The 27,671-nt window shown below is 41.7% G+C and overlaps 2 protein-coding genes across 3 annotated transcripts in view; one reads left to right on the plus strand and one right to left on the minus strand.

The window, feature by feature from the left end:
* Positions 1–27,671, minus strand: part of Ror (Tyrosine-protein kinase transmembrane receptor Ror) — a 188,806-nt gene that overhangs the window by 104,554 nt on the left and 56,581 nt on the right. The window lies entirely within an intron of this gene.
* Positions 2,033–27,671, plus strand: part of LOC122405986 (uncharacterized) — a 31,351-nt gene continuing 5,712 nt past the window's right edge. Inside the window, exons 1-2 of one of the 2 annotated variants that reach the window (XM_043411108.1) lie at positions 2,033–2,175; positions 14,550–17,341. In XM_043411108.1, the coding sequence (XP_043267043.1) occupies positions 17,167–17,341 (175 nt within the window). In that variant the 5' untranslated portion in view covers positions 2,033–2,175; positions 14,550–17,166. Of the gene's footprint in view, positions 2,176–14,549; positions 17,342–22,073; positions 23,136–27,671 lie in introns of those variants that run through there. The other variant, XM_043411109.1, reaches the window with a different exon arrangement.

The raw sequence follows: 27,671 nt of genomic DNA on the forward strand, positions 1-27,671 counted from the left end.
ATTTCGACTCATCCACTTTCTCCCACACATATATTTGTTTTATTATTAGTCGATGTTTGTTCCACGTGGTCACGTGCTGTCACGACACTCGAGATGAGCCATTGAAACGAGACTCGAATATTATGAGGAGAGCGAGAACGCATCGGAGGGTGTGCAGGACAGCGAGCAGGGAGAGAGGGACCGAGGCTGCGTCTCGTCCGAGTCTATTAGTCCGGGCAAGGGATGAAAGGGCTGCCTCTCAAACTCGTGGACACTGTCCGAGTATACGGGGTGGCCGATTGTTTTTGGGGGCTTTGCATCGTGGAAGAATTGCGGAGTTTTTGGTACGCGGGTACTTTTGGAGTTGGTGGGAAGGAAATTCGAGTTTTTAGATTGGAGCGACGAATTTTTGTACTCAAAACAGAGATTGCGGAATTGATGAAACGCGGTCGAGCCGTATCCGCGATTGCATAGGCAAAAATCGTTGGCGAATAACAATCGAAGATACTCCCAAGCTGGAAAAGCTTTCGCCGGGCAAAATGTAATACACTCGCTGACGCTTTGCACTCCCATTAGGACGTTAACGGGCTCGTGGAACGAGCGAGTTTTCACGCGATTTTGCGTGTCGTAGAGGAAAGTATATTGGCCGGAAAGGTGCAACGGCGGCGCTGGTAGTCGTTTGGAATATAAATGTCAGTTTAAGAGCACCCAAGGTGGATAACCGTTTCCACTCGAATGCTCAGAACTTCTCTCGTCGCGAGAACAATCAACGTCGACAGTTGGCCAGCGCTGACATTGATTTATTTGTTTTCGGATTGTTTTTTTTTTTTTTTTTCACGAAGGTATTACGCGTGATTTTTCATACTTTTTCTCGCACATGCGGGGTTTATCAACTCCGGAAATAATCACAGAAATTTACGTGAAATGTTTATTTCTCCATCCTACTGCGGATCATAAATGGTGGAAATTGTATATACGATAAATACTTCGACGCACTTTCAATCGAGTGTGTTTTAAAGTTTTCATTGGTAAGATCGTCTTGATATCTTTACAAACAACGTTGCGGAATACTTTTAGGCAACTTCGACGAAAGAAACTGCGGCTTTGAAGAAGAGAAAAGAGAGCTCCGCCGCGACGTTGGGTGGGATGAGACGAACATGAAATGTAGGCCAGCCTCAACACGGAAATACTCGGCCGTAGGCCGAAATTTCCGAGACTGCGAAGCGCGACCGGAAGAGCCCCCGATTCTTCCGCTCCGCAAAAAGTGCAAAATTACGTGTCCCAATGAATTATTGGAAAGAATAAGCAACCGCGAGAGTCAACAATTATCCAGAAAATCAAACAAACGAGAAGCCTTAAAAAAATCATTAATCTTCGCGCGCACGCCAACAAAAAGTAAGAACTCTTTGAGCCTCGACCTTCCACCGAGTCTCGTGAGTGGCGTCTCGAGAAAAATGTTTGACGAACGAAAATCGTTCACCCCGTGTCGAAAAACTGCCAAGGGCCGGGGGGGGGGGGGGGGGGGGGGGGGGGGAGCCAAGTATGTTTAAAATCACGTGCAAAAACCCGGAGAAGGCAAAATTCGATGTGTTGAGGCGCGTGTGTGAGTGTTTGCGGGATTAACGTCGGGCGGCGCGCGCCTTCAGTTTCGTTCCGGCGGTTCTGAGGTAATTTTAGATCGGTATAAGATAGCGTCTTTGGGGCCAACAGGGTCGAGAGAAACTCTGAGTCAGAGAGAGAGAGAGAAGGACCGAGGAACTCGCGAGTAAACGTATACGTGCGAGGGCATATATGCATGCGTTGAAATGTTAGTATACTCTCTGTGCGAGAGGAAAGCGGGAGAGGGAAAAAGACGAGGAGAACATGACGGAAAAGGCACGGGAGCTGTTAATATCGGAGAGGGAGAGGAAGAGCTCGAGTCAAAGAGGAAGAAAGAGGGATCGTGATTGAGAGAAGAGAAAGAGAGGAAGAGAGAAAAAGACGGAGACAGGGAGCGAAAGAGAGAGAGCGAGAGAGAGAGAGTCGCGCGGACTCCGGGAGTGAGTGGTCTCCTCGAAGGCAGTTATGCCGATCAGCTCAAACCGTGTGTGTGTGCCGCCAAATTTTGACCCCGTGAACATTTCGCATTAGCCCCGAATCGCCGCGGTGCTCTTCTTTCGGTCGAGAGAGGTGTGTAACGGAGCAACGATAATTCAGGTAAAGAAGTGGGGAAAAAACCTTGGAATCCCGTGAATCAGAAACTCCGTGTAGCAGTGAATGAGATACGAAAAGCATCTTCTCGTTCGACCTTTCATTTTCCATTCACAAGAGCTTTATCGGCCTCCACGAGCCACGAACCATCGGTCAGATTTTCCACATTTCCATTTGTGGCAAACGCTCCCACGAAAATCAATTTTATTCGAATACGTTTTATGGTTTTTTCCTCAACAGGAAATCCAACGTTTCCGGCACACTTCGGGCCGTTTCCCTTTCCGAATAAATTACATTTCGAGACAGCGTTTGCTCAAGTGCATTCACATTCGTACTGTCGAAAATAACGAGCGAATCTCGAGAAGTCATTTATTCCTCCCTGCTGTGACGCTCATCGCTCGATGGGGGATGATCAGGGTGCAATGTAGCAGACCGACTTATTGATCCTTTGACCCTTTGACGTAGGCGATCGCGGAATTTCCTCGCGGAAGTGCGCATTAAGGAAAAGTGAATACACGTGGACGTAAATCTACACTCGATTTTAAACACGTGTGCGATCCTTCAAATTCTCGCGTGATTTTCTAGTGCACATCTAGATACGCTCAGCCACGTATTCATATAAATATGTATATTTGAAAACACGCGTGTGTGCGAGGAGCAGATGATTCACTTGTCTAGTGCTCTCTTGAGCCTTTCTCATCATCTCCTTGCGATTGATCTTCGCAAAAGCCACAATATCCCTGTTTTAAATGCGCGAGGGGGCTGGTTGAAAGGAACGCAGATACGAGACGATTATTCTCCCCGTTCAGCCAGTCGAAACAAAAAATATTTTTAAAAAACACACATAAAAACCAATACGAGATCGATGATTCACGCTTTTAAAAGAAATCAACCCACGGGAAGGCTAGACGAATTTAGAGAATTTATATAGCCACACTAGTGAATGCAGTCGACTCGAACATATTTTCGTCGATTCGAACTAAAGAAAGTTGTATTGTTAGCCTGAAAAATGTATTCTCGTGTACGTCAATATGTTTTTTCACAAGTGACGAAAAAGAAGAAGAATTAACGTTTTTTTGAATCAAAGGACGTAAGAATCGAAGGAATTTTCGTTTTCAAGAGATTTATAATGCGAAATTAGTCTGCAAGAAAAAAAAAATCCTTCACGGTTAGTGACTCTGGGCGAATTCTGTAAAGTCATAAATCTCAAACCTCAAAATGGTACGTAACTAACACTTGATTTTGAGCTGAGCTCCAAAATGGAAAAGAGAAAAAAAAATATGGTGAGAATGACTCCTCGAGAATAATAGACAAGGATCATGCGTCATTTGGTTCAGAAGTACGATAATAATTGACGCCTGACATACGTCCAGCAGTGCCTAAAGCGAGCTAAAAGAAAAACTGTTTTTAGAAGAGATAGCAATAGAAATTAATAAAAATATTTTTTATACATTGTTCATTAGTATTTAAACATTGTAAAAAAATCTATTTCATTTTTTTTCAACAAAAATGTCAACAGAAAATCACTTTGCATCATCTCTTCTTGAAATGTTGATGAAAATTCTTGTAAAATAAAGTTGTAGTTATAGTCTGTCATAAATGTCACGCTTTAACTATGTTTATGAAATTTTTTAATCGCAAATGTCGAAAACCGACTCGACGGACCATAGAAAAAACAATTTCGAATATTAAAAAAAAAGCATAAAAAACAATTAAAAACTGTACGGCCCTCTCGTTGGGCAGTCACTTTTTCTATAATAACTTTCGATCTGTAGGGAATTTTAACAATCGACACTCAAAGAAATACGCCCAAAGCTATAAAGAATAATAATTTGTTTTAAAAAATTGATTTTTCGAAAATTCTGGACGTATATAAGGCCTTAAAAGACTGTTTTTATACTCACACTTGATTATTTTATTATCAAACGATTCGTATTATTTCACTCCAAAAATTGACTCTATTTTTGGAGCACTCGCACCATTTGAGCCTGCTTTGTAATACGTAAAATAAACGAATTAAAATTCATTGCAGTGTTTAAGTTTTACGAGTGATGAGAGATAAATCCGACAGAAGTTGAGATTATTTTTTTCTCTTGGATCAAGTTAGATCAGATTTTAGGATTCACGGGATAAAAAACTCGAACAACGAACGTATAAAAAAATGTTTTATATATTTATACATAGAAGAAGTATACACGTGTTTGAAGCCTGGCGCTGTAACGGGTGTGCGTGAAATATACGTTGGGGGATGAACGAGACAACGGTGGGTGAGGCAGAGCGAAGCGACCAGTCACCGAGGCTTGGTTAAAAAAAATGTAAGAGGAGGAAAGAAAAGAGCCGAGTCGAAGCTTCGGCTGAGGAAGTTCGCTTGGGGGGTTTTCCAGAGCTTCGGAGGAAAGGATTGCTCGGGTGAGAACGCGAACGTTTTCTTCACGGTGGCTGTGAAATACTGGGGGAAATAAATCACTTCATACCGCGAGCAGCGAAGGGAGAAGGAAAGAAAGAATCCAACAGTGTTGGAGCATCACGAGAGGAGAGCGGGCGGCCAGTCCGATAAAGAAGAAAAATTTCGTAGCACAAGAACGAGCTCTCGAATTGCTGCTGCAAAAGGCTAAGATTCGTTGCAAGAATCATAATCGTCGATCAGTTCTACTGGCCTCTCTTATCTTCTTTATTTCACCTCATTTGACAACGCGCAGACAATTTCTCTGAAAATGAACCGCCCTGCTTCGTGCCAGATAAAATTTCACACACTTCAAACTATTAACTTGAACGATTTTTAATTACAAGTAGTGCGGGTTCGGATCCGTCGAGCATTCACTCTCAGTACTATTTTTGCGGACTTGAATTTTTCAGGCTCTCGTTTGCTGTTGAATTTTTTTCAAATTTATAAAATGAATGAAAACCCTCAGAACTGTGGCGCAACAAAAAAATCCTCGTAAATTTTAAGCAAGTCTGTAGGGTGAACTCGTCCCTTAAAATCCACTTTACGAAGAGAAATGAAGCGTGAACGAATAATAACTCGTGAAAAATTTCTTCATCACGGCACCAAGATTTTTATTCTTTGTACACAATATACGTATAAAGTGTATCGCGTGTAAAAGTCCCCGGTCTCCGTGCGACTATGCGTGAGAAGCTTCTTATCACGCGAAAAAATAGTTAGGAAGAGCTCGTTCTTGCAACGACAAACGAGAAGAAAGGTGGATGGGGCGCTGGCGCGAATGCTGCTGGCGAAGAGGAAATTACTTTGGCGAGACGAGAAGCTGACAGGAAGGGTAGCTTTTTCGCGCTGCAGCGTACACCTCGCCGTGCGGCTTCGTGTCGCATTTAATTCTCTTCGCATATAAACATCCAACGCGTATACCTCTTAAAAGATTCCGAAAGAGCATTTTCCACGGTGACGTTTGAAAAAGTCTTTTCGAAGCTCAAATTATCGGAGCTCTCGAGTATCATGTCCTCGTATGCGTTAATTTTCTCAGCAAAACCGAACGAGTTTCTCCAACTGAGTCAGCGAATAGTCGAGAAAAATCTAATGAAAAAGCATTTTCGAAGAAAAATTTTCCCAGATTATTCGAAACTGCCTATCCGCACTCTCGAAACACTTCGCACCCACTCTTTTCCCATTTATTTTTTCCTCAGTTCCCGAGGTTTCTTCATCCGTTGGCACAAGATCATCTATTAATGGAACGAATGTTTCTTTTGTTATCGAGTCTGGTAAAGAACGCCTCCGGCCACTGCTGGACGAACAGCAAACCGAACAATGCTCCACTCCTTCATCAGCGAAATGTTTAGCAGTTTTGAGTCTTCCTTCGGAAATTTCTTTCAGACACGTGTCCTTGCTTCGCGCCTCGTTCTCTTTGCATTCCAATGTGTGTGTGTGTGTGTGTGTACAGTGGCTGTGTAGATAAAAATCCTGAAAGGAACAAAACTTCTTTCCCCTGATAAAAGCTTCTTGTTTCTCATCTGGCTCCCTCCTTTTCTCCGAGCCTCCGCGCCGAGTTCTCTTTCTCTCCTTCTCGTTCTTGCCCCTCGTAAATTCTCAGGATTCTTGATGAGATTGATTCTTTTGCGAGTTCTCTCTCAATTACTTTGGCACGAGGGGGGCGCGGGCGGGGGGGGGGGGGGGGGGGCGCGTAAAAACTTGCATACTATTCTTGTCTTATTTCGCGAGTTGTACGGGTCGGATATAAAATTGAATAGAAGAAAAAAGAAAAGTGCGACGGGAATATTCTCCGTGTATAAATAAAATCGAGTTTGTGTCAATAAATTCGACGAAATTTAATCAAACGCAGAGCCGACGATAGATTAATTCATCGAGCTCATTCCATTCGTCGTATTTTCAAGTTAGACTTCCCAGCGAGCGTCCCAAGAGAGGAGGGACGAAAGGACTTGAGCGAATGAAAATCAATTGCGGAAGAAAATCAAAATTGGAGTTTACCATTCGACAATTAGGGAGTGCGAAAGCCACTGAAGATCGATTAACTTCAGGGACAGCAGGAGCGTCTTTCCCCACCAGGAAAGTGGCCCGATTACTCGGGCGGGATGTTCTCATCGCAAGCCAGGAGTGCGCGAGACCTTTCGACACGAGGGAATTCGAAGACTCCGTGTGCATCTGCTGGACCACCGTTGGACTTCTAAACCGTAAAATTCTTTCCCCTCTGCTCTCGCCTGCGCAGCAATTGCGTTTTGGCATTCGTACTCGTAGTTTCTGTGCTTCGCGCGGCTACATCTTTGTACACACGCTATCGTCATGCATACTTAAATATCTGTGTACGAATGCACGCCGAATGTATTCGGGGTGAGCCGCGAGTGAATGAGAACCGAATTAGAGAGACGTCAAAGATTCACAGACTGTTTGTCTATATAAAACGTGCGTATAGATATCCACGTGAGGATAGAGACGTACATCATACGTGCGAGTTAGTGATGGCCAACAGCATCCGCGCGCGCGCGAGAGTCAACGAGAACATCCGTAAGCTCTCGCAATGTTTACGCTATATAACCGACTGACAAAATATTTGAGGGGGGAAAGGGAGAATCGAAACGTTTGGTTATTCTTGTCGAAATAACATCGCATTTTATGTACGTTGGAATCGGTCGAGGGGAAGAAGGGGTGGGTGGGGGTGAGTGAGGATTATTATTTCAAACAGGCGGGCCAGACATCAATTATAGGAGAAGCAAATTGAAAAATCAATTGATCAATATTTTATCCGAAATATAATCATGAGCCGTGAACGCCATTTGCGACTCATTCTGTTCCGATACGAGGGAGAATGACGGCGGAATTTTATCGCGAAATTTCCAACGTGCCAATATACGAGGACTTTTCCGTTTTATATGGTGGATTATTGATAAGGTGACGATTGATTGGTAATTTGGGGATGCAAAGATTCCTCAATGCGGGTGTGGCGTTGAGCAGGATAGAACGTACGAGCAACGGGACCCTCGAATTATTGTGCTCGAAACTTTAAGCTTGTGGAGGCTTTTTTCGATGTTATGCTGGTTTCTTCCATCTACGTGTGGTTGATCTTTTGTCAGGGCTGAATCACAGAAAGACATTGAGGAAAAATGTTTTTTGTTTTCTAGATTTTGGGCATGTATATGCGCTGAGAAAAAACATCGTTGCAACAGCTTAATGTCTTTAGTTGATATTTTGGTGCTTAATGTAACATCCGCTTGCGATAAATAAGTTCATTTATCTGAATCACTTAAGTTTTGTTAATGTGAATTAACTACGAGTGAAACGAAATCTTTTGTTCGAAGAACTCGATACATTTGCTTATTTCTACCTAATTAACGTACACTTTTATCATATAATTTTTTGAATATCAAGCACTGAAGTATCTAAACGGTTTTGTTGAGAATGATAAGTATTTTGTAAATCGAATCATACTGGTCGGTTCAATATAACCCAAAATTTGTTCAAATGTATTATTATATTAGCCAACACGATTTGAGCAAAATAATAAATGATTTTGACAGTCGGATTTTTTCTTCGTGTATAGCCAAACCAAAGCTTATCGATGACGAACCAAATCCATTGTCTCCACGAATGTCTACCTCGAAAGAAAAGTTTAGTATATTTTGTATCATTTTGTTAATTCAGCTGAAGATTTTCTTATCGCAACACAGTCTACAGAGATTTGATACACAATTATTTTCGTAGCAACAAAATATGACATTAAAGTAACCCAAATACCGTCACATAACCCTCAATTTCGTAAATCCAAATCGCTATCTATTTGAATAATAATTTAAAGATTTTGTGAAATTTAATAAATATCTAGTCGTGCATATGGGACTAAATATTTGAGTTAAATTCAACATTTTTCTAGCGTTTAAACCACATTTTCTTCTCAGTGCGAATACTCGATGAGCTTTCAATGCGACTTTTGATAGAACCAGTACGTGAAAAAGAATATAAAAGAAAATAAATCATTGGGATTAGATATATCCGTGCTTAGGCGACGCCGGTGTAAGATATATATTTATCACAGAGACGTGGGCTGAGATATAGATATTTCGAGAGGTAAATTTTATTGGATAAAAATGTGGTATTTGGTGAATCGAGCGAGCGAAGAATCGATAAAGTGAACAAAGAGCTTCATATCCGAGGCAATGGACGACCTCATGAGCGGAATTTTTCTATACGGAGCATAAAAATTGGCAACGCGACGAGCGGAGAAATTCACGAGGAATCGTTTTATAAATATCTTCGATTTTAATCTCTATGAAAAGCGTTGAACTATGCGTTTGTTTGAGTGAAAAAAAAAGTGCTAATTAACTCGTTGATCGGTGATTCACGGCTCGCGTAGACGTGGGTCGAGGAGAAAAAATCGTGAAATTCCTCTTTGCCCTGATGTTTGGAGGGTCGCGCGCAAGTGACAAACTCGAGGCAGCCAAAGCATCGACTTTTGTCGAAGCGCAGCTTCATGAATAGCTTTATCAGGGATTCGCATAAATTCGTTTCCGGTCGATCCTCCCGCGCATCAATTAAGCTTTATAGTGCGTAAGACCGTGTTTTATTCATATACATAGATAGAGCGAGTGCAAACATAGAAATATACATGCTGCGAGGGCAGGCAGAAAAGAGAGACGACGAGAGCGTCCCAATTAGTTGGGCAACGTTTCCGTTGAATAGAATTAATCGCGGTTTCCGATTCCGCGCACTTCGACTTCTCGTGGCCGTGGGCTGGCGGCGGGACCGGGATTTTAGGGGATGCGGAAAGCCCTTGAGGCTCGTAGAAGTTGGAGAAACAGAGAGCGAGAGAAATAGAGATACAGTGAGAAAAGGGTGCGAGGAGAGGGCGCTACAGAATTATCGATCGATTTTCCTATTGCTGCTTCACCGCCCAACTATTTCAACTAAATCCTATTCACAGCTTAGCCGTGTTTAGAGTTTCCACGAGAGAAAATCTTAGCCTCTCTCTCTCTCTCTCTCTCTCTCTCTCTCTCTTTCAATCTCGAGCTCTTGCTCTCACTCATGGGAACAAAGATTAAGCAACTTCCGACTCGGATGTTAAACTTCCAGGATCTTTGCCTTGTTTGCGTCCTTTCCTTCCAACTCCTCCTCATTTCCATCAGTCTCGTACCCACGTATATACACTTAGTTACATTTTATACGTATATGTGCGCAGACATTTGGAAAATATCTCTGACAGTAGTTGGTAATGTGCGCTGAAAGCTTTCATCGATATGTTGTGGTCGAGCCAAAGCAGAAGGCAACCAAAACCTATCGACAACTCTCGTCGAAGCTCCTCTTTGCTGCACAAAGGTGAGCTCTAAGCTCTGCGGAATATCTTTCGTTTCGCTCCTTATTTTATCTATGTATATATACGCACCTGTGTTCGTATGCGCGAGGCGAGGGATAAGGTATCAATTTTGAAACACACAGTTTCACTCAAACTTCTGTAAACCACACTTCTTAACATCTCCAGCCAACTCATTGTGTCAAAGCTCTGTTTCCTATCAACTTTGTACTTACGACAAACTTACTCACACCCGATGGAAGTGAGATGGAAATTCTGGGACTTTGGCCATTATTCGATGCACGGAGTGCGATCTTATCACTCGGGAAGTTTCAACTTTGAGAACTTTATTCAATCTACTTTTTGTGTTTGCTTGGCAAAAAAGAAAATGATAAAAAAAAAAGAAACAAAACAAAAATATATTGAATGGCATTTCACGTAAAAAAGGACGGAACGGTTGGCATTAATACAAAACGAGACGTGATAAATTCGAAATTCTTTATTTTTAAATTCAATTTCAAACAAATGACAATATTTTCTTGTAAATCATGCCCGAAGGATCGTATTTTATAGGTTTCTAAATTGGTTCGATTTTAACTTCCCAATTAAATATATACTAATCACTTTAAATTTTGTTGTCAGAATTTCATTCGTCCCTGGCTAAAATACTATTGTTTTCATGTAAAACATCGCATTGGAGAACGCAAAGGGAAAACTCAAAGGAAAATGGATCAAGAAAAAAGTATTAATATAAAGATAGAAGGCTGTGACAGGGATGGCCCAAGCCAAGAAGAAACGAAATGCCGAATTAAGCAAATGTGAGGTTATACGAGTGCTCATTACCAATTTCGCTCAATCTTTAACGTAACATACCTTTATTAGTAGTAAGACAATCGTCTCGAATTTCATTGTCATTGTTTACTTTTTCATTATAGAAAGATAAACGATTTTTCAAGCATAGTCTCTGTACCCTCGTGTATTTTTCTTCATATTTAAACACGTTTATCTAAATAGCCAATAAGACGAACTCTTTAAAATTTGATATACGTGTCAGTCGACTACGCATTTACTCTGTGTAAATTTCACGACTTTCTTAAGAAAATCGTTTCGTGAATGAACTACCTTAAACGACTTCTTTCTTAGAGGTTCGCAAACTGCAACTAAAACTGTCACTTTCTTCGATATAATTTTTTCTTAACATTCAATTATTTTTGAGAAAGAGTTGTTCTTTTCATCATTGCTTTTTACAATTTCAACATATCACATTTCAAATACGTTTTCTTTTTCACGTTCCTTTGCCACGTAAAATTCAGTTGAAAATTTCGCAGTATCGGAGTGATTCGAAAATTTGCTCATTTGCTGTATTACCAAAAAATGATTTTCTCGATACGAAAAAAAACTGAAGTTTGGCATACTCCCATTGATCTCGTTAGTTTTTATATTTATCGGTTTGCAAATGATGAGTTTTCGAGACAAGGATCACTGGGACGGTGGTAAAATTTTTCAGACTTCCAAACTGCACCGAGAGTCTCGAATTTCCGGAGGATTAATCTTCCGTATTTGATATGCGATATGCGAAACACTAGGAGCAAGTCCGGCGGAGGGTTAGGCAACTTCCGACCTGGATAAGATAGACTGACCGGAAAATCTTGCAAGTTGGGTACGTGGGTGCGTGTGCATGAGAGGTACAGCAGGTAGGGAAGAGCCGGCTTATCATAAATGCCCCATCAGCAGGAAATCCCCGCAGCTGGCGGTGCGCTGCAGTAGAGAGAAAACGCGAGAGCCCAAGGCGAGCGTCTGGTTTGGATCGTCGAATGCCCAGATATTCCACAATGTAAAGAATATACTGTAAGCCTGATCTAACCTCGATCGCCGTTTAAGCTTAGTCATCTCTATAATAAACTGTGTAAGGAGGTCAAGATGTTTATTTTTCAGTCAAAAAAAAGATACGTAATTGAAAATCGTGTAGAAGCACTTTTCATTGGAGTTTTTCAAAATTTCTCCTCGATAAAAAGTGTTGGACGAATCGATTTTGACTTCGATTCACAAAGTATTCCATTCCAATTTCCTTTATTTTATAAAACACACAGCGTACTCCATATTTTTGTAAATAAAACCCGTCGAGACTTAACTATTCTCGAAGCTTATGTTTCGAGGGGTTTGGAAAACCCAAAAATATTCGATAAAAACGAGACTGCGTGCCACTGGTCCAAGCGGGCATTTTTGTAACCTTGAAAATTTCGATGGACTTTGGAACTTTTATCGTTTTCGATCTTCGCGAAGAGCGAAGCTTTCAAAAGCGAATTCAAGCTGAGTCACCGAGTTGCAGTTTGTTCGCCACATTTGGTTGATCACGAAGTTTCTTTGCTGAGTGTACGCAACGGGGTCAACTTTGAGTAAGGAATTTTCGAAAGCACATTCTGCGAGATAATAGCTCGTGAAATGCGCAATTTGAGAGGCCGTACACAGACGTGTATACTTAGACAGAGACGGAGGTATTTTGCACGTAAGTAATCACCAGAATTGGCGGTGATATCGATAGGCGCTGGCGTCTCTATATATATTTCCGCATCGGTTCGGGTCTCGGCCGGAAATCGTTAAAATTTTGCACCTACCAGCCCGGGGCGATAATCGATTTATCCACACTCGATCACACCCATGTGGAGCAAATGGTCCAACGCGAGAGCCAAGAAAACGTACTCGATCACAGTTTCCGGCCCGAGTTTCCATGCTTAACTATTCGGTGGAGTCACATTTTGCAGACTTTTTGTCGCTGCGAGTTCGAGACTTTCTTTGATATTTCAATCTCAAGGCCGACGATTTTATGCGGGCGTTCCAATTCCAATCATTCGGACGAAGCGGGTCCGACCTACATGCCATTTTTGACTCTTTTCGAACGACCGAACTACTTTGACGTTTTTCACGATCGCGTGACATATTTATCATCATTCAGGTACAGGAATTATTTGGAAATTCGTTGGTCCGTATTGATCGTACGTGGATTAGTATGAAAGGAACAGCTGCGGGAACGTTACTGACAAAATGTGGCAAATTGGATGCGACCAAGGTCTCTCGGACGAAGCAACGAAGCTTCGAATTTAGAACGCATTGGCTCGCAATGATTTTCAGTAAATAAAGTTATATTACGAAGCTTTTTCATCGCCTCTCCGATTCCCCTTTTTGTTTGCGCGCCTTTCATTCAATGATCGTTTCCGCGTATTAAGTTTAACCGCGATCGAATTATAGTTCGGAATATAGCAAGTCGATTTTCAGAGCTGAATTATGGCGTATTTTGGGAGGAAAATTAGACCGATTGGTGGGGAATCACTTCCGATTTAACGGCCACAATACGTCGCTGGATAAACATCGATTTCTCAATCGCGCGAATAGAAGAAAAGCCAAAAGATGAAATATTTTAGTGCAAAGATTAACGAAAATTTATTGGGTTTGACGTGGAGATATTAAATATGAAAATAAGTGGGAAAAAGAATTTTCGAATTTTTAGAAATTCCATTGCAACGAGGAACATCAAAATATTGTTTGAAAATAATTGTGTTAGTCGGTGTGTTTCTGAATTTTATGCTTACTCATTTGGACGGTTGCCCATCGAGAGGTAAAATCAGGCTCGCCTGTGTTTTTTTTGTTCCTCGATGCTTTTAGTGTTTAACAAGGCATTTGCAATTATCATTCGCGTTTGCAAAAGAAAATCAGGGAGTACGTTCGACAGTGAGGAGGGAATTCTCGTTTTGCGATGGAAAATATGGAAAACTCCGGCCAAGTCTGAGAGAAATTTTGATAAACGTCATGCAAATGCGGCTCTCCCTTAACGAGAGTCGAAAGTTTTTCACCCAGACGCTCCCGCCTTCGACCATCTTCCCCCTCCCCCTGCCCCGTCTTCCTTCTTTTAGAGGAGGAAAACTTATTAGGAGTTTGGCACAAAGGGAACGCAAAAGTGCCGGGTGTACACGAGTCCGGGCCAAAAGTCAGTCTCTCTGTACATAAACCTCCATGTACTGGAATATATATGTCTGCCTATGTAGACATAAATGCATAATTGCACATCGGACTTTACAAGACGATCGTTTTTTATTTTTCTTCAATCTTTAATTAGCCTTGAATCAGAACAATAAATTCATTATTGCAGGATGATTCGAGGCTGTAATTAAACAAAAGTAATAACGAAATGATGTCAAAAAACCTTCTAATAATAATTCCAGTGATTCTCCAATTTCGTTTCCTGCCGAATTTGCAATTCGTAGTTTTTCAACTTGTATCGATACTTCCGTGAGATAAAAAATAATTGAAGATGTTCTTTTCGTTCATTTCGTTGAACTCCAACGCCGCAAACTTCAGCGTCATAGAGAATTTCTTTTCGGTAGTGTCTGAAAAGATCTTTCGAAGAAAATGTTACAGAAATTTGTAAAATCTGATTGGGCTTCGATTGCGAAAGCTGATAAGAATCTTTTCAATCTAACGGAGCAATTGGCACAACGAAATTGTAACTTATTGAAATAAATGAAAAAAAAAAAAAAAAACAACCAGTAATGCAATAAAAAGAGACTAGATTTAAGGCGAAATTCATGTAGCCGTGGTCGTATAAGAACTCACGTACTCTGTCCATTTGATTTCCAGATGACCGGTCGACTTGATCGAAATCGAGGTTCACTGCGACTCGAGAATCAAGCCAGAGAGTAACGCAAAAAGACGAAAGGATAACGAAAGCACGACGGACCCAAGGAGAGGAATGAAAAAGGTGGAGAAGGCTAAAGAAGGAGAAAAAATATCGGAGAAGTCTCTCTCGGATGCCGAATGCTCAAAGAGGAGCGGCTGGGGGTTAAAACGCGGGGGTGGGCCGGCTTCGAGGATAACTAAATAAATCACCGAAGATAGACTCGGCAAGGGGCGCTTGTTCGTTCCTGCATCTATATAAGAGAAAAGGAGAGCGCAGAAAAGAAGAAGAATCTCTGGTGCACGTATACCGAGTTCGCTTGCCCGACGCACCTTCATTTCCCTGTACAAAAACGAGGCGAAATAGGAGAATGAAAAAATAACTGTATTTCGAGTTTTCTCGGGCTCCGTAGAATACATTTTGTCTCGGTGTGTCTGTAAAACATTAAAAAACAAAAGGATAAGAGAGACGCAGGCAGAGAGGGAGCGAGTGAAAAGAGTCGCTGGTAACAAATTCTAGAAACGCTTGGCGAAGGAAAGGACGAGAAGGAGATAGCGAAAGGAGACACGAGAACACGGGAGGAAGAGCGAGCGAGCGGCAAGGATCTTGCGCTTGGCGTGTGCTTTTCAAGGCAAAAGCTCCGCACAAGCTCACCGCTTTGGGAAATTAATTAAACTCCTCGCCTGCTCGTTGCACTCAGTGCTCCAGGACGAAGGCGAAGGAGCCGAAGAGGCAGAAAGAGGAGAAGGAAGAAACAGAAGTAGTGCTTGTTATTTATCGAAGGCTTCGTGCGGCGAGCCTGTGAAAATGATAACGCGCGATGCCTCGCGAAGATGGCAAAGTAAAAATGAAGTTCGATTTAATCGACGGGAATAAGGAGCTGAAGAGGAAGCTTTCATTTGCTCGCAATCATTGTTCTTTACGATACTAATATAATTGAGAACTATTTTTCCGCGTTGATTTTTTTGTAGCCTCCCGTTACGAGTGAACAAAGAAGATCGTCGATAGCCAAAAATAGGGGAGAAACTTTCCAACGTTTTTTTTTCGTCGGATCAACTCTTATTTTTCTCCGTCGAAATTCGTTGAGATTCGCAGCGCTATTTTAACGAAGCATCACGGAAAATTCCATTAATAAAATCATGGAAAGGGGAAAGGATTGTGGGAGGAAGAAAAATAAACGGAAAAGCTCGCAAACAAATAAACGGTGCATTTACGGGGGCAAAGAAAGTGCAGGTATAAGCTATAAATGGTCGAAGTGGCTGGTGGGAAATATATAAGCAAACGTACGCTGATAAATGAACGTTTCGTTGTTCCGTCTCGCGAGCCGAAAGCGCGCGCGCGCGCGCGCACGACCCGCTTGTGTTTCGAAATAAAGAGGATTGCCCGGATATTGCGCAAATAAATTCGCGGAAAAACATCGCAGCTGCCTCTTAATACATCGACCGATCTAATAAATTAAGCAAGAGGAAATTCCGATAGGAAGACAATAGAACGAAAAAACACGACAGCGAAGGAAAACGATCGGGAAACACGAGAGAAATATAAATTCGAAAGTAAAAATTCGCCGAGATCACGCGAATCCTTTTCACGCGCGCCCGTTTGAAAATGACTAAAAACTGTAAAGCACGAGAAAATACGGATTTAATACGATCCGTGGCACCAAAGAACGAGCAAATGTAAAAAATGTCATTATCAGAGCCTCAAATGAAGAATTGGATGAAAAATAAATAAACAATATCAACGAATCCCCCTGAAATCCGAGGAAAAACATCAAAGCGAAAGTAGGAAAGAAAAGAAAGCACGAAGACAATAAATGAATGTGAAAAATGTTCTCAAAGCTACGCCATCTTGTTACCGTTCAAAGATACTCGTTTTCTCTTCCTCTCTTTTGTGCAGCGTAGAATCGAGAGTCCGTGGTTGCTGATAAACGTCTGACTAATGGGAACAGGCAAATTGCGTGCCCGAGAGAGCTTTAGAAAACACACTCGACATTGTGTATGCGTGTATCTGCTCGTATGCTAGAAAGCTCGAAATGGGGAAGGGATGAGGGGGTCGCTGTCAGCGTGAAAAATGAAACTCTAATGCAAATAGTACGTGTTTAGTGTCGCTGGTGGTGTTTCGGAGCTCAGGAAAGCATCGGAAAATCGTTAAAGACAGCAGTGGCTCGTTGAAAGCCTCAAGAGTCTTCACGTGCACAGGAAGTTCTTGTGGCAACGAAGGAATCGAAGAACGAAAGGAGCCGAAAGGGGAGGGCCGAAAGGGTGGGAAAGCCATCCTGCCGGAAGTGTCTGCTTCTTCCGGAACAAAGAGCGATGCATTACGACATCAAGAGAAAAGAGACGAAACGAGAGAACGAGGCGAAAAAAACGTGGAAAGAGAAAGAGAAGGGAGCAGCGAAGAGGGTGAGAGAATTTTGGGGGAAGAGACGAAGGAATGAAAAAGTGTTGGGAAATTATTTTCCCCTAAAAATATAAATTTCGATAGGAAAAACTCTTGAGATAACGAAAAAGTGGATTTCGATAAATTTCAAACGATCGCAGCCTTCGATATCGAGTCAAGTTAATTCGCCCATTTGACAAAATGGCCGGGGCTGGGGTAAGCGTCGGTGGCGGTGCAGGGATGCTCAGAGCGCGCAGGAGAGACGTCAGTGTCAAACCGAACCGAAAACTCGATCGAAAGTCCTCGAGAGGTATGATTTACGAGAACGAGGAACTCCGACTGAGGACCATCAACATCAACGCCGAAGTTGAACAAGGTGAGCAATCGAGAAAATCCAATTAAGTTTCACGTTGGGGAGCACCACATTTTCTCCAAACCTCAAAAATCACTTTTTTTCATTCACAAGAAATTAACGCGATCACGCTCTTTGAATCATAAAGAAAATCGCATTTATTGCGAGAAGGAAAGCAGCAAACTGTGACGCCAACGTGCGCATTTACAGCCCCAAATACTCGTAACGAGAATTCAACCGATCTCAATATGTAAGCGTCAGACGAAATGTGTTACAAAGTGCGTCTAGTGGACGCTCGACAGAGCGTTTTGTTGGTAGTTACAGGCAAATGAAGCTTCACGGTTTTGGCATAACTAATACGACGATACGAGACTGCAAATGCGTCTCGTGAGTCGGTCAACTACAAATAGACGTGGTTTTGAGTCGAGGCTCTCTTTTCAGGTTCCCCTTTTCACGCTTTTTTTTCTTCGACTCTTTCTCCCACATTCACTTTCCATTTCCCTCTCTCCCATTTTCTCCTTCTCCTGCTCTCTGGTCTTTTTCTCATTTCTTTTTACTCTCTCGATTTGTCTTGCTCCCCCCCCCCCCCCCCCCTCTTTTTATCTCGTTTCCTTTCTTTCTTTCCCCGATCTCGTTTCCATTTTTCTTCTCTGACTCTCTTGAATTGTCTTTCACTCACTTTTCCTCTCGCTCTCTTGCTCCGTCCCTCTTTCTATGTCTGGACTCTCTTAGTATTTCAGTGAAGAAGTCGGAACTGCTTGGTCAAAAGCGTACTTGCACACACAACGCCCCGAACTATTCTTGAAGCTTAGCCCACTCTCTGGTGCTCTCGATAGCGTGGCGTCTCTCGCCATATCTCCAGTTCATTATTAGTCGCTGTGGTCACAACGTGTGTATTGCAAGTATACGCGCTCTCTCAGTCCTCCGGCGCGAAGATAAGTCAGGAATTTCTGCGTCTCGAGAAGAAAAATCGATCATTTGAGTTTTTCTCAATTGAGACGAAGCTTTTTAAGAAGAAGTTCAAAGCAACGGGATTTCAATTTCATTTTACTCTGTGCCTATTTTCATTGGATTATAAATTGGAATAAGACATTTGAAAAATCAAAAGTAATCGGTTTTATATATTTTTTTGTACTCGTCGGATCGACTATTAACTCGTCGGAATAAAGAATCTTAACGAATTCGTTTTCGAGGGGTAAATGAGATAGGTCGATACGCGTTTACAGAGTGGGACGAGGAGCTAGAGAATGCGAGTGACTTGATTGTATTTTTTACAAAGTTATTCCCAAATTTTCGAAATTACATCGTGCTGAGCAAAAAACAGTCATGGACTGGAAGCGGTAAGAAATTTTCGCGACGTTTCGACATTGAAGTTTCCATTAACTGTCTCTCTGATATTCATTTAATTTTTTTTATTTTTATTTTTATTTTTTTTTTCACTGTAAAAGCTTACAAGTCGAGTATAACTCGCGAGATTTTTCATCACCGGGAGCCTCCGGTAAAAAGTCGCCTGTTTACAAAAATAAAACTCGTACAAGAGCTCTGCGGAGTTTTTTTTTACCTCTTTCGTGAGTACAGAATAAACGAAGAAGAAGAAGAAGACGAGAGAGAGAGAGAGAAGAGTGGTCGAGTTTTGCCTCACAGGGACCGTATTTGTTTAAGTCACCAGAGAAACAGCGGCAACTTTTTCCCTTCGAAACTACATAATGCTTCGAGAACCGAAGGAAAAAATTGTGGAAAAGTGCTGCACCGTTTTTTTCTCTCTCTCTCTCTTTCTCCTTTATAAAAATCTTTTCAACAACCTCCATAAATGGTTGTCAATTAAAAGTTTTTTACCTTCATTCAACAGTTCTGAATGAAAAATAAAATATTGTCTGGTGTCTTATTAAAATAGCATTTAAAGTTTTCCTCGTAAAACCAGCGATCAAGCACTTTAAATATTCAATTAGTAAAAATTGAACGATCATCCATTTTTCATAACGAGATAAAAAAGTAATGGAATTTGTGAAATTGATTTATCGTCGTTTTATTTATTCGGTGCACTAAAAAGTATCATTTTTTCAATTTCAATTGAAAGATTGTTATAACGAACGAAGAAGTTGACAGATTCAATTATTTCAAAAAATTTGTCGACGATTGTTGATCACCATGTTCCTGAAAATTGATCATTTTGAGATAACTCGATTTTCGTTGTTGCTTTTTTCTGTAGAAATATTCGGAGTTTATGCCTCCGTTCGCGGGACGACTTTTATTTGGCCACTTTGAAAGTAAAGTATGACTGGGCTGAGTGATTTTCCCACGTTTACCGAGCCTCACGTTTTTCATACGTTAATCTCGTTACGTGTGGCTAAATTTTCAGCCCTTGTATACGCGAGAGCAACAGCACGTGGGCATTAAAATGTCGGAGGGAAGTAGCGGGATATGAGTTTTTCCAAAGGTTCCATTTTATACGGACTGTTGAGCCGGTGGCACTGAAAAGCGAGTCATATGAGAAAATGCTTATTTTATATTCCCTCGTACGTCGCGAATCGGACTGTGTCTGACCACAGACTTGCCTTTACTACTCGGTGTGCCCACAAACCCTGAGAAAGCGCCACAGATTCCCGCTTATTTTACCAGCCAACATTTTCTACTTTATCCAACGAGCTTTCCACGACTCACTGACTCCACTTGCCATCATACTTTTCTCCTTTATAATACCCTATTTGTATGATGAAACACTGCCTCGAAAATGAAATTTTGTTTATTTTCAAGCACGATGAGAGCCCCAACATGATACATTCTCTTGCTGAATATGAATTAGCCCATTATGTAATAATATACCAAGAACTGGACGATCTTTAATTAAAAAACGCATTTGAAAAATCGATTTTTACGTACGACCTTAAAAAAACGACCAATTCGCGTTTGGTACCCAATTTTCTTTTTTCATTCGGCCTAAAAAACACTGTGATTCGAGAAACAAGAAAACATTGAACCTAACAGCATATTTTTTTGAACGAAGTGCGGACTCTCAAAACCTTGAGTACGCACGTGAGCGAATCTAATGAAAATCCAAAATTCCAACTTTAAGAGTTGGAATAAAATTATATGTTAAATAAATTAATTAAAATGCAGATGTGCATATATGCATATGAACAGAAAATGGCTGTCGTCACATTTTGCTTGACGATTTAACTACGAAAGTATTTAGACCGCTTTAATTATATTAAAAATTGATCAACCTCAACAAATAAGTTACACATGATTTTAATAATTGGGAGAATAAATTTTATTCGTTTCTTTGATCATCAAAAGAGTAAAAAATTTCAGTTGCTGGACAACAAAAGGGAGACAAAAACAAAATAAATGTATTAATAATGTACACAATTTTGGACGTTTTTCATGTTTTATCAAAAATATAATGTAAACATTTTTTAATAACAATGTGAATTGTCGTTGTGCGCATCAATGATCATGCTATTTAAGATTAAATTGACAATTCTGTAAGCTTCAGTGCTAGACCGAATTTCGATGAGAAAGATCTGGCAAATATTTCAATGAAACATTCTCCCGCGATAAATCATTGGACGTTGAAGTTTATGAACGCGCCTTTCGTTTTATGAGACGCAAACAATTTCGAACGGATTGAAAAGAGAATGAAAATGTTTAGGGTCAATCTCTGAGCATAAATTTTTACAACAGAGTTTTAGACGCTCTTTTCCTATATTTAGACCCGCAATTTCGCAAGAGCTCCTTAAAAACGAACCAAGTTCTCGGGTATTTCGCGTGGGGCATTAACTTTTGAAGTTTCACTTCACTTCGCTGTCCCCGTACTTAGCGCGAAGCTAGAAAACCTTCCGAAGCTAAATTTCCATAGGAAATTCGACGCTCCACCGAATCGAAATCATCTCAAATGAGCAAGATTCGATCAATAAAAAGTTTCGTCACGAAATTACGAATTTGCTTTCGAAACGAACTTTCCTTGATTGACTCTTCAGCTTTTGGGACAGGCTCCAACGAAATGAACGAAAAACCATTCGTAATTGGCCAATTTTTTATTTCACGAAGCATCAATGTGGGTTGAAAAACTACGAATTGCAAATCCGGCGCAGGTATAACGATATTATAGAATCATTACAACGATTGCAGAGTTTTTTAGACCATTTCATTGTACTCCAAAGTTGCAAACCTCAGTCTCATATCTCCGTGGCGCTGCGATCGTCGATTTCAAAGCAGTCTCGTTAGACATCACACGACGAACGCAACTGAACGAACAAACGTGATTCCCCAGCCCCTTTTTTCGTCACGTCATCATAATGGCTTCGTTGCTACACTCGTAAAAATAACTAAAAACATGAATAAAATACTCGAATATTACTTCACATATGGAACGAGGACGGTCAAATATGATACTCGTATCTTCGGAGCGAGAGGAGAAAGAGGAGAGGGACTACAAAAGATTTAAATAGTTGGCGACGCCGGGAGTTTCCCGGCGTCTCGATTCATACACTAACAGCAACGTGCTATCCGCATATGCGATGTCCATGCGAACCTATACGTTCGCTTGCACGTGTGTACGAACGATTTGTTATACCGCAACGATGGAAGGAATTAGGTAGGGGAAAAGCTTTGGCAGTTGGTCGACTAGTTTGCCCGGCAACTCAAAATCGAGCGTCGGAGCTTTTTCGGGGGAAAAGGTGGGGCGGGGGGAGGGCGGGGGGGAATATCTGTCAAGCTCACATACAGCGCCGGGGCTCACGAGGCTTCGAGCGACCGTAGCCTAGAAGAACTGCGTGTCTCTCGGGACGACACCGCGCGTTACATCGACGAACTGACAATTTCGTAAATCTCTGTAGATAGAAAAATAGTAAATAAATCAATGTCGATATGTACGCCGGACGTACATTGTCGCGAAAGCTCTCGCGCTGTCGAGCTTCGTAGTGTAAATTTAATCGGAGCGATTTCAGTGTTTAGTGAACGGGATTGTAGTGATCGATCTCTGATCGTCGCGGTTAGAAATTTCGCGGCTCCTTCGCGGCCAAAGTCACGCGATGGCGGACTGAAAAGAGGTTTTTCTCAGAGAGATCGATTCTCGCGCATCCGTGGACCGGCATACGTTACGTAAATATCGAGCGAAGGGGGCGATGCAACAAATGATTCGTGCATTAAATCTGGCTCGATAAGTTCGCGAAATTGAGTTAAATATCAATACGAATATTATTTCTGAGTGTACGGTTGTTTAAGGGGACAGGGGATAACGCGATTTCGATAATGGAAACGGAAAAGAGTGGGAAAGAAGGGAAAAGGAAAAAGGAAGAAAATCAAGAGGATCGGGACATCTGGCGTTCTAGTTTAATGCGCACTTGTGCCACTGTATTTTGGGTACGGGCTTTAGTCCCGAGCCATATGCACGTATCGGCCTCTCGTGCACGTGCCCCCACGTCACAAGTACTTTTCTTCAACGACCGCTCCAATGTGAAATATATTTTCGAGTGATCCCTCGATCTTTTGGAAGGAGAAAGAGAGCAGGGCGGAGGGAGAGAAGAAAAAGAACGAGTGACGTCCGAGAACTCTGCGAAAGCTCTCACGTTGAATTCGTACGAAAAAATGAAAAATGCTAGGGAGACAAAAAGATAACATTCGACGCCAGAACCCTTCTGCTCTTCGAGTGTAACCAAAAACATTATCAACCATTGAGAAAAAATATGGCAATAAATACGATGCACATTTGTAACGAGTGACAAGTTGGATTTTATCGAGAGACATGCTCTTCGTGGACATGGGTACACGATGCACAGGAGGGATCGGCGTCACACAGAAAAAAAGGGGCGAGAAAGTACGTTTTATTTTCGAAATACATTTTCATATTTACGACTTTACGAGTGCGTTAAATCACTTTCCTCAGCTTCAATGGACAATGGATTTTTCAAATTCTCGCGTTTTATTTGATAATTAAATTTCCCGAGCTTTTTTATTGGCGGTGATAAAAAATCGAGAAAATTAATAACCGCTGTTGATGGCAGGAAAGCTATGGACGATTCGGAGTAAATGAACTATCGTAAAACTTATCTGGAGCGAAGTCCTTTGGGGGGAAAGAGGAAAAAAGAAACAAAAAAAAGTTAATGAATACAAAAGTTGAAGTGTCGAGTAAATGCACTCAATTTTCTTGCTGCACCCCGAACAAACTTTACGAGTCAAGTTTTTAGAGTTTTCTTCTACCCTGGCTCAAATACCGGTTCGAAATATCCGCCCGGACGTTTGAAGATGCTTAATGATATAGGCACAGGTGGGCATCATCTTTGCTCACGAAATATGCAGTCAAAACTTGTCTCCTCCGTACTCTCAGACACGTACACGCAAATATAGACTGGCAGGCAGGAGGAACTTGCGTCACGATTTCTTCACGATGAGGTCAAACATATTTCAAGCCCTGGCCGGAGCTTCCGAGTCTTTTGATTTAGGAAAAAACATTTCAAAATTCGCGTCAGACAAATTATTCGATTATTTCGTCGATTGTTTATCTTTTATTTCAACGACAGGAAATCCCACAATAAAAAAGCTCGAAGGCGGTGGAAAACAATGAGAGAGCGAGAGGAAGGGAGGAGACGAGAAATTCGTGCAGATTGATGTGTCACGAGGCTTTGAGGAAAGCGTCGGACTGAATGATCACGAGGATCATCAACTTTGACGGACGCCCCTTGAGGCACGTGGCAAATATTATCAGTGAGAATATTAGATTCCCGATTATTTCGGAGCGGAGGGTGAGAGGAGGGGAGGGGGCGAGCAGAAGCCCGCGATGATATGTTCCTCTCGGTGAAATTAAAGCCGCTGCGATCGCGGGAGACATTGAAGAAATAATTTATTCGTGGCCTTTGATCTCAGCCTGGGATGAGTTCAACCTCATCCCGCTATTTTCGTGGTCGCATGAAATCTGACTGGGAGGCTATCAGGAGCATCGATTTTGCCGGAATGAATATGATTTTCGCTCGTCACCTCGCCCACATCATTCCACAAACGTGAATCCCTCGAAAAAGTATTTTCCATTGCACCTTTATGTGGGAGGAACTCGATGAACACAAATGCTCAAAATGGATTCGATCGAAAATGCGGTTTATTGATTGATTTAATAATTAAGCCTTGGCGTTTACCATGAGGCAAAAAATTACACATAATTAACAAAATTCTGAGGTAGAACCTCGTACATGAAGTTTGCTAATAACAGATTAAGTATTAACAATAGTGATAGATCAAAGCGCAGAGCAGCGGTGGGAAAAACGACGCTGAAGTTTGCAACGTTCGAGTCCAACGAAATTAAAGAAAATAACATCTGTTATGCGCCAATATTTCATTTCACGTTGGTATAGACCGAAAAGCTACGAATTGCACAATTGTAGAATTACCGAAATAGTGGGATAGTTTTTCCACATCATTTCGTTGGACTCCAACGTTGCAAACTTCAGTGTCATTGAGAATAACGCGCGTGGACCAGGGAACATGGAAAACAAAAAAAAAACATAAAATCGAAAGAGTACTCGAAGAGTACAAATTTTACTTTCTTTTTTCTCCCCCAATGGAAAATGCAACTGAGAACGAGATCACCTTTTGGTACATCACATTTTCCTGTACTTTTCACTTTCTCGAGTGCGTATACGAATTTCATATTCATGTATTCCACGAGGTCGTTTTTACTCGCTGCTACACGTGCACGTATTCGTGGCATGTGCAGCACACACACACACACACACATACACACACACACACGCGCACAAAAGTGCGTGAATGTGTACGTACAACAAGTTATACGGAGTGCATTCGTACAGCATCGTAGCATTCGGAGTGAAAGCTTAGAGCTTTTGCGGAGACCGGGCAAACTACTGAAATTCCTTGCCCAAGAGAGTGAGTGCGAAGCGAGCAAAAGCTCCGCCGAAGTGTGCATCTGCCCCCAGTGTACATGTGCATGCCTCTATGAGGTACATTATCGCGAGTGTATAAACGACGAATAGGGAATGATTCCCCGAAGAGAATGATGCACTCACTCATGTGCGGCGCCTTGCAGTTAACGTCACCATTGTCGCGGGGGATTACGAAAGCTTCGCACGCGTTCTACGTACGCGGGAGGGAGGCATGCACAAATTTAGAATAAGCCAACGGGCATACCGGCGTCCTCTCGTTAAGTGTGCATGCGCATGGTGCATGCTTTTTGTGTGTGTACGTAATGAATGGTGCGGGACAGGATTGGACTGATAGAGAGTAATTAAGGCGTCTTCATTCACCGCATTTCCCACAATTTTTCTCGTCTCTTCTTCGCGGATAATTCCCTTTCGTTTTTTCCCGATTCAGTTTTTCCTGCTGTTCAGTGGGTCATTCCAAGAGCTCGTACCGAAGGGCACGAGCACACCCTTCGCGAGATGGCTCTGTTTCTCTTCCACTGGAATCCAGAGCGCTAAATACGTACGCGCGCCCAGATGTAAATGCCGAAACGAGGACACGGGAAGGGACGCCTTTCAGTCGCTCGCCGCCCCCGCACCTTCCAATTCTCGCGAAACAGAGAATACGAAAGAGGCGAGAATGAAGAGGGAGGGAGAGTCTTGACAATGAGATATTTGTCGGCGAGGTGACTAACAATATACTCGCTATACGCCGATGTGCTAAGCTCGGAAAATATACATCAGGGATGTCGTGTTCTCTTGGAAAACGTGAGAAGCCAGAGAATTGAAACGGCTACGTCGACGTCGTCGGGACGACGACGTCGACGCCGGTTAGCGAACGAGTCTTTCGTCTTTTGGTCATCCGCTCCGTCGCGAGTCTCACGAACTTCAATTTTCGCTCTTTCCCATTCACCTTCATTTATTCCGTTCAAAAAATTCACCGACGATTGGCTGTTTCCGGTTCAACTTATCGATTTAATTCAGTCTTCATTACCAATGAATTTATGAATCTCCCCGCGCGCGAAATGCAGGAAGGCAGCAGTGAGTAAAAAAAGTTTATTATCTCGCATCAATTTTTCATTCAAACGAATATTTTGATTGAACGCCATTTTTCTCATTTCCCGTCTGAAAGCGAGGCGAAAAAAGAAACAAAAAATCGCACGATGAATTTTATATAGCTTTTTTTTTCATATTTTCTCGTTCACACACAATTTTTGAAGCTCTGCCACTGTACTCGTTGTACAGCGACGTTCCCCGAGGTAGAACATTTTCTCAGGGCACAAGCTCATCGTTATTATTGGCAGAGAATTCGCGAAAACCATAGAGCACAATATGGCCATTGTCTATGTTACTCTCTGCTCAATATATTATCTTTCAGCTATTATTATATACGATCCCATTATTCTCGAGAGTTTTGCTCAACACACACACGCATACACACACACACACACACACACATCGACGATGCAGCTTTTGTTAACGTGTTTATAGGTATTACAATTCCGTTCCTAAACATGCTTTTCTCGTAAATTGAAGACTGTGATGTATTATAAAAGGGATCAACACTAAATTTGACTTGACATTTAAGTATGAAATTTTGTTAGATTGGATCATATCTGAACGAAGAAAAATTATATACGTGGCGCATTAAAAAGTTTTCTTTTGTACAGCAACGTGTCTTCGCCTTTGATGCTGTACCGTTAATTTTTTATTCTGAAAGCGAAAAAGTGGTCACCAGCTAATCGGCATAGTGCTAAAATTCACGAAAGCAAACTTCGTACGAAACATTTTTTATTCGTTTTTGTGTATTATTAACCAGAGAAAGACATGTAATGAACTCGAGGATGAACAACATTTTTTTGTAGAGTCGTGTAATTAACTGACAGCGAAAATAAGCTTTCGTGTGGTTTTTTTTTTAATGTGTATAAACCCACATGTCCATGGGAATATTACGATATGTGTGATATCGATGTTTTCCTTTCATCCGTAAGATCTCAAAGGAAGTTAAATCCTAAGAAATCAAAGGTTGGAGCACTAACTTTGAGCTGGACCTCCTGCCCCTTCGAATCGTTTGCACTCCCATATTTTTCATCGCGGACGACTAAATATTTCCAAGTCCCGTAGCTTTGATCGTTTGCCTCCGATTTGACGAGTTTTGAAGGGAGGAAGAGCGAGGGAGGGGAAGGGAGAAAAAGAAACGGATATACGTGTTTTCATCGCTGTTTGGGTGGCGCTACGTCGCTCGAGATGAAAAGTTAAAAAATAAAGAAAAAAGATGAAAAAAAAAAACATTCTCCTTTGAGATCGTTTAATGTACGTGGTCTCTGTTTGCATACCTCGTTCCAAATATTTCGCCCTCTCTCAACCCCAACGCTCTCACACACGGAGAAACATTTGAAAAATGTATACATTAATATAGAATTTGGTAGTCTGGAATAAAAAAA

This window comes from Venturia canescens, chromosome 2 (assembly GCF_019457755.1).
Source record: "Venturia canescens isolate UGA chromosome 2, ASM1945775v1, whole genome shotgun sequence".
Classification (NCBI taxonomy): domain Eukaryota; kingdom Metazoa; phylum Arthropoda; class Insecta; order Hymenoptera; family Ichneumonidae; genus Venturia; species Venturia canescens.